The sequence below is a fragment of the Rhagoletis zephyria genome, unplaced genomic scaffold (genome assembly GCF_001687245.7).
Source record: "Rhagoletis zephyria isolate East Lansing unplaced genomic scaffold, Rhagoletis_zephyria_1.1 Rzeph_scaffold_04560, whole genome shotgun sequence".
In the NCBI taxonomy this organism is placed as follows: Eukaryota; Metazoa; Arthropoda; class Insecta; order Diptera; family Tephritidae; genus Rhagoletis; species Rhagoletis zephyria.
This window is the reverse complement of record NW_016161643.1, coordinates 31,638-41,275: the sequence shown is the minus strand read 5'-3', so window position 1 is coordinate 41,275 and position 9,638 is coordinate 31,638. Positions and strand designations below refer to the sequence as shown.

Sequence of the window (9,638 nt, the reverse complement as noted above, 5' to 3'; positions counted from 1 at the left end):
GCTTTAAGCTTTACTTTTGCTATAATCCCTACACAAATATTACTAATACTACCCACAGTATAATGTATGTATGTATATAAACATATGTATATTTGTATGTTGGACCATCGACACTGGCTGGCGGTTTGAGTACCATTTTCAGAATTACCATCTGCGACCCTCTTCGGAGCTTTGCCATTCGGCCGATTGACGAGCANTAATCCCTACACAAATATTACTAATACTACCCACAGTATAATGTATGTATGTATATAAACATATGTACATTTGTATGTTGGACCATCGACACTGGCTGGCGGTTTGAGTACCATTTTCAGAATTACCATCTGCGACCCTCTTCGGAGCTTTGCCATTCGGCCGATTGACGAGCAGACATCCTTTTGGTATTGGTTACCGCATTTTATTTAATACTATTCAATATATATAATCACGGTCGCTTTTGTTGGTACCTCATTGCCAACAAATCAGACATCGGTTTCGTTGGAAGCGTAATGCTGCTGGTGCTGCTGCTGCTGCTGACAAGTTGCATCTGTCAAATTTTCACAGGACAGTTGTACTGCCGTCAACGCTGATGTGCCGGCGCTCGTTGTACTTGTATATTCGTTAGTGCTATGACATTTTGATTGGTTAAGTTGAGTCGAAAGTGCTGTATTCGGCGTATATCTTGCGATCGCAGTATTTCCTGGCGCATTGTGTAGCTGATGTGGGTTGACTGACGTAGACGTGGCCTGTATTTGAGGCCAGTTAAAGCTATTCTGTGATGTAATATTGCGAGTTTTGACTAGCGGCGGGTTCTTGGTGGAGGTAGAAAAGGCCATACCACGCCGAAGTGGGACCCTACTGTGACAAGCGTGAGAACAATAGAATGGGAAATCAATTCATTCATTTAAGTCTTAGATTCAAAGAAATATTATAATAAATATGGTAAAGCGTGTGGGCTCACCTCGTTGGACTAGGCGGTGGATACGAGATGCCTCTATGACTAGGCGATAGTAATAAATTACCCGAATGACTAGTTGTAGTGCCGGGCACCAGTAAAGTGTTATTACTATAAGTATAATATAGATTACTGCAGCAATTCAAATCCAAATCCGAAATTACAACGGTTGAACATTGAGCAGGGAACCGAAAAAAAGCCATGAATTAAAAAAAAAAATGAAAAGATAAAATATATGAAAAAGTAAATGAATGAAAAAAGATGTATTCGACACGTGAGAGGTGAAATAAATGTTTGTAATAAAAATGAATTAATGGCCCTTCAAGCAGATGAGATGTTAGTATGCAGCTTATTGAGCATAGCATAAGCAGAGCATTACGTAAGCGTCTTAAATTTCAAGAAAGGAGCACTCAACTAAATGCGTTAGAGCGCAAACGTAGTGAAAATCACACCCTAAACACGCATTTTTGTACATTTAAAATAAATGTGGTTTTATAGAAACCAGTCTCATGAAACGGCTATGAAATAAAAATGAGTGAATTACTTGCGTGAATACGAAACTAAACCTTAATGTATAGAACTTTGTAATTCACAGATGGAAATTATATGTAGGCTGCGTATGTGTTCGGACTTACGTATGGCTATGGTTGAGATTTAGATTCGGCAGACTCTGACCCAGGTGATTAAGTGGTTGTACAGAAAGTGTATTCGCCGAAGCGGTATTCACTTTTAGCTTAAGAGGAACGGATGTAAGATTTTTGCCTGAAGACATAATAAAAAAGTCATCATCAATCAACAGCTCATCATTTAGGCGGCTCAACACTTACCCATCGAACCATCTTCACTGGATAAAGAGTTAGTCTTTTCAAAGTCCACAGATATGTTGCGCGAATCATTCCACTCCACCGAACCGCTGTGACTATTGTTAGCGCTAGATACACGACTGCATATTGATGAATTCATTGGCGACTTTTTCACACCAAGGGAGTCGACTGTGCCAACACTTGGCCCACTTCCACCGAAACGCAAACTATCCCAATTGCCGGTACCCTGCTTCAGTCTCGTGTAGATCATTTTAGCACGTTTCAATGACTCATACCAATTCTTGGCCTCGGAACATTGTAGAGTGAATGCAGTTATGGCTACTTGAAACTCATTGAGGTAGACACAATTTAAAACGTTATTGTTTTGTTGCACGATGAGCCGATCTGTTAAGTATGGTTGCCGAATCACCTTGAGCGAGCCGAGACCACGCTTTGCAATTGCCTTGCAGACGAGCAGCATGTCGGTAAGCAGGAAACAGTGCACGTCGGCTTTGCCGAGATTGTCTTTGAATTTGTGGTCACCCTCCATGAAGAGATGACGCACCTGATGGGCGGGACAACCCTTCATGGGGGCACACAAATCGAACATTTGACTATATTGCTTTACCATTTTGTCCAGGTGTTCATTATTGGTATCCTAAAGATAGATTAAACAAAAAAGTGAACAATGATAAAAGTGGACTGTAGTAAATTGTAACTCTGCCGACTTACCACTACATCATAAGACTCAATGCGCGCCATAACACCCTTCAAACGTTCATTCTCTTGGCGGGTTGTCAAGTGATTATTTACACTAAAAACAAAATTCTCCACGGAATGAATCTGGAAGTGAACAGTAGTTAAAGTTAAATAAACATTGTAAGTATACCTTATAATCGACCTACCATTGTATCGACCGCTTCTACCAGTTCTACATCCGACATGTGTTTTTTTATCGCTGCCAAAAGAAGACTGTACTTCGTCAATCGTTGCATCGGCCGCACTATAATGTCAGCCAATCGTAGCCGATTACACATTTTTTGTGATTCGCACCAGGCCAAGTAAGAAGTGAAGAGCGCATTATTCCGATTTAGTTCCTTACAGTAGAACTGACAGGTACTCTGCTCGGCACAGTACTTTTTGTATGGTGCGAAGATGGAGGCAAAAGCAACGAAACCCTGATGGAAAAATGAGATGCGTAGTGGTTCGCGCGTGGCAATACTATGCGCCACCATTGGGTAGAGGTAAATTATCCAAAACTTGAGGTTTGCTTCGCATATGTCGCGCACATTCGAAAAGAGCCGATGCTGATCGACATCGGTAAGAAGGCGTTCCTCTTGCACCGCCTCCAAGCACGCAAGAAAGAGCTGTGGAAACAGAAATCAAACAACGTGAGGTACTGAAAATTGTCGAGAACTCTGCACAGAGACACTCACATCAGTCACCGTTTGCAGGGCGTGTATGTAGTACACTTCAGTGGTGACCAACTCCCAAATGGCAGTCTGTATTCTCGTTTCGTTGTCATTCATGTCGGCGCTGTCGACAATATCCTTCCACGATTTGTGCATGTTGTCTAAATATTCCAAGGCCGCATCGAAATCCGGATGATCGAAATTCAGCGAAGCTGTCTTTTGTGGTACACCATTCTTCGCGTAATTATTGAGTAGCTCGCATAGTTGACTCTGTTGCGGGTTTTTGATGCCGAACAGACCGGACCAGCGTTGTTTTAGCTGCTTCCCTGGCACAGCGGCCTCGCTGGTTTCTTCCGTCGATGCGGATGAGAGTAAACGGGGCGGACGAGTACGGGATCCCTAAGTAAACAATGCGTAGGAGCGGGTATTAATTAAAGCATTAAAAAGAACGTTTGCAATGGTATGGCTTACAAAGGAAGCAGCTTTTTGCAGTGTCTTCCGACTGCCATCTCGTTCAGTAATGATCAAATAGTGCCCTGCCAAGTTTTCCACGTCGGTATTTTCATCCAGCGAACTTGCCAGCGGAGAGTAGCCTGCCATAAAATATGCCTTGAGCTATTATAATTTGTTTATTATAAAATATAAATATACATTTGGTTTTAACAGTAGCCTAAGGTGTTTCCATCAGGCGAGCTTTGATTTTCAGAATTGGTTAAATTTTACCATTTAATTTTCAAATCACAAATTTTTCTGCTCCTGAATTTGTAAAGCACAAAAGTACTGGGGAGACGGCACCCAGTGGTCTGATTCTAACAGAACAATTCTGGCTAAGATAGTAAAAAGTCTTTTGTAAGACAATTGAAAGGCAGATGGCAAATAGTTCGAAAGACTTTTGTTATTCTAGTACAAAAGTCTTAAAAAATGTTCTCGCAATGGCCGAGTGAGCAAAGCACAGGCGTGCAGTTCGAAAGATCCGAGTTCGAACCTATAGCCTTTTTTTAATATTTTTTTTTTGTTTAATTTACATTTTTGCTCTTATAATTAAATTTTTAGGATCGTATTAATTTTTTTTTAAAGTAATTCTTTGTTTCTTTTTTGTTTAATTTTCTTTTAATTTTAACATTTTGTTAAAAAAATACTTTTTTTAATTTAATTTAATTTTTAAATACTACTGTTTTATTAAATTTAATTTTTTTCTTATATAATTTTTAGATTTATTANTATGGCTATGCGGTTTTTTAAGATTTTTTCGTTCTTAAACAAAACTTGTACAGATGACAAATTACTAAAAAATCGGAGCACAATTAGTACTTTTTGCCATATTTTATATGCGGCTCTTCCACTGTTGAGATGTTTGTTCTATTTTATTGTGTAATTTTGCCTCTGCCCTCAATCATTTACAGATGAATGCCCCACCTACAAAATAAACATTTGTATGTACTTACCAGTTTCCAAAAAACTGTTTGGTGGATTATTGTCGGTGATGGTGATTTGTGAGAAGCTCAGATTTCTCCGCTTCAGAGCTTGACTCAGAGCGCCGCTGCAAAGCAAATAAAGCAAGAAGGATATTAGCAGAACAATTAAAAGCGCGCCATACTTACTAAAGCGTTACACCCTTGGTTGCGGGAATGAATTCCTCTTCTTGGACGCCTTGATCAGTACAAAAACTCACAGAGAAATATTCAGAACTTGTGACCTGTAAAGAATTTCAGCGAGTTTTTTTTTTTTAGTATTTCAAGCAGTTTTTATGCATATCGACAGCTGAGTGGAAGATGAACTTACATATGTATGTATCTTGGCAGCCGGTTCGAAAACGGCCCATCTCAGAAAAAAAGANGAAGATGGACTTACGTATGTATCTTGGCAGCCGGTTCGAAAACGGCCCATCTCAGAAAAAAAGAATCAAGAACCCCCTACTTCAGAATTTGGTTGAAAAACGCCTCATCTCAGCTGCCAATTTTGAGATAGGGCGTTTTCGAACTGGCAGCCAAGATAGATCGATCTTCCCCTCAGATGTAGATTTATTTTATATATGTACATTTCTATATGCGTACCCGTCCGGTCAAATTAGACCAAAAATAGGACTGAAATTACAAAAATTCCCACCCAGCTGAAAATTGGTAGGATTGTTCAAAACACCATCATAAATGAAATATAGAAAGTCCTCATCGATCCGATAGCTGGAAAAAAAGTGAACTCGGGGTTTTCGGGATTTTCAGCAAAACAGTAAGTTTATCATAAAATTAGTTTACACAAAAATTGTAAATGAGATAATTATCTATAAAAAATGTTTAAATACTTTTTGTCGTAAGAGCCAACGCTTCCGAGATATAACGATTCAAAAAGTTGGAAGAATTGTAAAAGTCATAATATGCACACGTTTCCACGGCACCTTTGTTGTACTTATACATATTATGCCGATTACAACTCTTCCAACTATTTGAATCGTTATATCTCGGAGAAATCTGAGCTTTTGTGACCTTTGACCCCGAGTAACTTTTTTTCCAGGTATCGGATCGATGAGGACTTTTTAGATTTCCTACCAATTTTCAGCTGGGTGGGAATTTTCGTAACCTCGAATGTCTAAATTGACTGGACTATGTATATTTAAGCAAAAATATTAATAGCTGAAGACTCAATGAGAATTGTGAAATTTGATATTTTCCAAGATAGGTTAGAAAGCGATATTTTATGTTGTTCATTTGTGGAACTGAAATACATACTTATCCGTAAATAAGAGTACTTATATACATACAAATATATGCAAATAGCACATATGTACCTATTTTTACGATTGAAACAAGTAAATTAAAACAACAATACATAAAGATGACAATTGAAGAGATAGCATCGTTTTTACAAAGAAATTTAGTATAGTTGATATGAGTAGATATTTATGACCAGGGAGGAGATTTTATGGAAATTGCCTTTTTTCTGCTAAATAGCTGGAGTATACTCGATTAAGAATGTCCACGATTTAGCTTTCCCTGATTAAAAATATACACATTGATGTTGCATTTTTTTGCCTTTTTTAAGATATTTGACTTTTTTTGCCTATTGCACCTTTATAAAAAGCAATTGTAGCGTGGAGAAAGCCCTTATTCCTAATAATATAAAAGTTTCAAACGTTCCATATGGCAATTGCAGCCCACGTTTAGTACATTCAAGGCTGTGTTAAAGCCTTTACTGTTACAAAAACATCAAGTTGATAATGAAGAAAGTCGATCGCATGGCGTTAAGACGCCAAAATTGAGTTTAATATTTTAAACAGATGGCAACACTATTCACAAACCTTAATAAATATTGCAAATGTTTCAAGTACATTCGTCCATCCCTTTTTGAACGAAGACAGGTCTCAAATGGCGTCGGTTTTTCATTTGCTCAAAATTCAAACCACCGTGCACCGCTAAAAAAAGGTCGTAACTTCAAAAAATAAAACCTTAATGCACATTTAGAATGACGCTGCTGATCTGATGATCTTCACATTAAAGATCTGATGACCATAACAAAAAAATTATTTATTTATAAAAATTAACTCAAACTAATTTTTTCGGTATATTATGGGTCTATTCGAAAGAACATGGGAATTATACATTAATTATGGAACCCGATTTTATCATGTGACTGTCTTCGCAGTAGCGCATCCTGTTATCCGAGTTCTCCAAGACAATAAGAGATCTATCGTAAGAAATGCCCGACATACGTCTTAAAGGCCTGAATCGTTAATAGATTGTTCGCATTATATCGGTCCTTCACGGCATGGCACAAGAAAGTCTGAGGGCGTGAAATCGCGGCTCCGAGGGGGCCAATTGACTTCATCGAGACAGCTGATAACACAATTACCGAACTTTATCGCTCAAAATAAAAATCGAATAGATGGCAACCCTAACAAAAAATATTTTCAAACTAAAGTTTTATTGAAACTCTTTCTTTTGCCACTCATATTTTAATATTTCATTAAAATTGTGTAAATGCTAAATACATTAGGCTTTTCAAACAGGTGGCAACCTTCTGCGAAGCATTTTCAAACTGAAATCTTTTAAAGCTCTTTCGTCTGATACTTTGATACATAATTCAATTACCTGAAGAATTAAATTGAATTAAATTTTTTTATCACCTGGCAACTCTCCTAAATAGTTCAGATATAAATCATTCTCAAACCCATGAACGATTAAATCACCTCTTTTAGTAATTTATTTAATTTAATAATTCGTTTAAATTTAAAATTTTCAACAGCTAGCAACTCTCTTCAAACCATCAAATAAAATTTTGATGTTTAAACTAAAGATTTCTTAGCACTCTTTCGCTTAACACCTATATTTTAATACTGCATATAACTAAATTCGGCCTTTAAAGCAGGTGGCAACCCTTTTCAAAACATTTTCACATTACTACCTTTTTAAACTCCTTTAGACTGGACCCCTGTGGGGGAACATTTTGTAAATTACCTATGTAATTTCCCTATTTAAAATTTAATTTGATTTTTTAAACAGGAGCAACACTCTCACAGTTAAGAAGCAAAGCTTTTAATAACCATTTCGACTGATACCTATGGCAGCTCTTTCCAAAAGGTAAAACCTCATTGCACATCTGCAACCAAGCCTTTTAATTTGACACCTCATTTTTGAAAATCGAGCGAAGGATGGGGATATGATGGGGTATTGATTAATAAATAATCTCAACTTGATTTTTTAAAAGGTGGCCATTCTTTCCGGAAAAGTTAAATCCTACTGCACATCTAAATATCAAGCCCTTTAATTTGATGCCTCATTTTTGAAAATCAAACGAATGGTTCAGATCTGATGACCTGTACAAAAAGCCCTTTCGCGTATTATATATATAGATATAGTTAAATTCGACTTTTTAAACAGGTGTCAGCCCTTTTTAAAAGTAGTTTCTCGCTAAGATATTCTAAAATATTCTTCGTCTAACATTGCGATACATATTTTAATCAACTGATGAATTCAGTTCAATTATATTAATTAAACATGTGGCAACTCCGCTAAATATAGTTCAGAAATAAACATTTTTCAACCCCCCTTCGATTGATACTCATTTTTCGTTTTGGAAAAGTATACATTTTCAATATTTTCTAGTTCGACGTTATGGAATAATATTCATTGCATGTATGCAAAGCAATTGAAGTTTTGGAAATCAGCCTGTATGTGCTTCTCTCTTGACCACCGGTGCCCTATTCTCCTATTCCTCCTGCCTCATACTCCATAAGAAGGTGTAAAGGAGTATCCTTGGCAGCGTCGCGAAAGCGACACAGGTAACTGGACCAAATTCCCAATTTATATAGGTGCCCTATTAGCCTGCAGTGGCCAGTCAAAAAACCTGTAACGATTCTTAGTTTGTCCTTGGGAGATCTATGAGTAACCTATATATTTTCAGATTGTACCCTCCATTGTGTTGCGCCAGTGTGGTTTTTTTCCTTTCTGAGCACTTTATTTATGGTGTTGGGTCCCACTGCAAGGAAGGGCTCAGTTCCTATCGGGGTCGGTCGAGGCTGCAACCGTTCTGGCCAACTGATCAGTATCCTCAGTTCCTTCGACCCTCATGTTCCCTGGTAGACAAATCAGTTGACTATCAGTAACCTCAGCCAGAGCATTAATCCTCTCTACACACTCCTAAACCAAGGAGGAGCACGAATGATTAGAGAGCCTTAATGCGAATGCTAATCTCAGAACACAGACTGATGGCATAGACCTCCGCTCCGAAAGATGGTAGGGAAGGTTCCAGGGGCACCGAGAGCTTCAGTCTGGGGTTATATACGCCTGTTCCTGCCACCGAATGATACAAATTGAAAAATTCGATGCCTTTCGAAGGTCAAAACAAATCTTACTGCCCCTATAATCAGCACGAGAAACCACCATTAATTAACGTTAACGTCTGCTATCCATACAATTCTAATCATTAGGTATCTATCATTTTCATTTACATCAAAACCATCTCAAATGTGCGGAAAAAATGCTTCACACCTTTTTCAATGCAATGAATTTTGCTTCGCAGAAATTTTACCCTTTCATGACTTCGAAAACAAATAGTAAAGTAGAAATAAAAGTGCGAAAGAGCAGACTTGCGAGTACATTTTTCTTGGCAAACAAAATGGTAATGTTATGGCGGAACTTGTGCAAAAATTTGCTAGGAAGAGACGAGACGCATGAAGAATCAGTTGGTTGATTGTCAGGCACTAGTTTAGTTAAAGCGTTGTCCGTTACATACTATCTGAAGGCGAGATGCAGTGAAATATTGACTCATGGCAACAGAAGGTGGCGAGTAAAAGCTGGAAAGTAAGTGAAAACTTATGTAAATGAAATGGAAGCGCATTGAGTTAATTAGAGTTAACTGCTGATCTTTGTTTTTCATTGTGTGAAATTTGTTTGTTGTTGGTATTTACTACATGAAAATGATACGTATGTACCAGCAAATATTTGTTTTTAAATAAATCTAAGCTCATTAAAAGTGTTTAGTACACCAATATGT

The 9,638-nt window shown here is 37.7% G+C and overlaps 1 protein-coding gene across 5 annotated transcripts in view; it reads right to left on the bottom strand.

The window, feature by feature from the left end:
• Positions 1 to 203: 203 nt before the first annotated feature.
• The window catches only part of LOC108370897 (pleckstrin homology domain-containing family G member 5), a 33,600-nt gene continuing 24,165 nt past the window's right edge, over positions 204 to 9,638 (bottom strand). For 2 of the 5 annotated variants that reach the window (XM_017626327.1, XM_017626330.1), the window contains 10 exons: positions 4,754 to 4,848; positions 4,598 to 4,692; positions 3,624 to 3,745; positions 3,177 to 3,551; positions 2,646 to 3,107; positions 2,473 to 2,583; positions 1,765 to 2,398; positions 1,573 to 1,699; positions 944 to 1,048; positions 204 to 837 (listed from right to left, as the gene is read on the bottom strand). In XM_017626327.1, coding sequence (XP_017481816.1) covers positions 465 to 837; positions 944 to 1,048; positions 1,573 to 1,699; positions 1,765 to 2,398; positions 2,473 to 2,583; positions 2,646 to 3,107; positions 3,177 to 3,551; positions 3,624 to 3,745; positions 4,598 to 4,692; positions 4,754 to 4,848 — 2,499 coding nt within the window. In that variant the 3' untranslated portion in view covers positions 204 to 464. Of the gene's footprint in view, positions 841 to 943; positions 1,070 to 1,572; positions 1,700 to 1,764; positions 2,399 to 2,472; positions 2,584 to 2,645; positions 3,108 to 3,176; positions 3,552 to 3,623; positions 3,746 to 4,597; positions 4,693 to 4,753; positions 4,849 to 9,638 lie in introns of all 5 variants that reach the window. The other 3 variants (XM_017626325.1, XM_017626326.1, XM_017626329.1) reach the window with 3 other exon arrangements.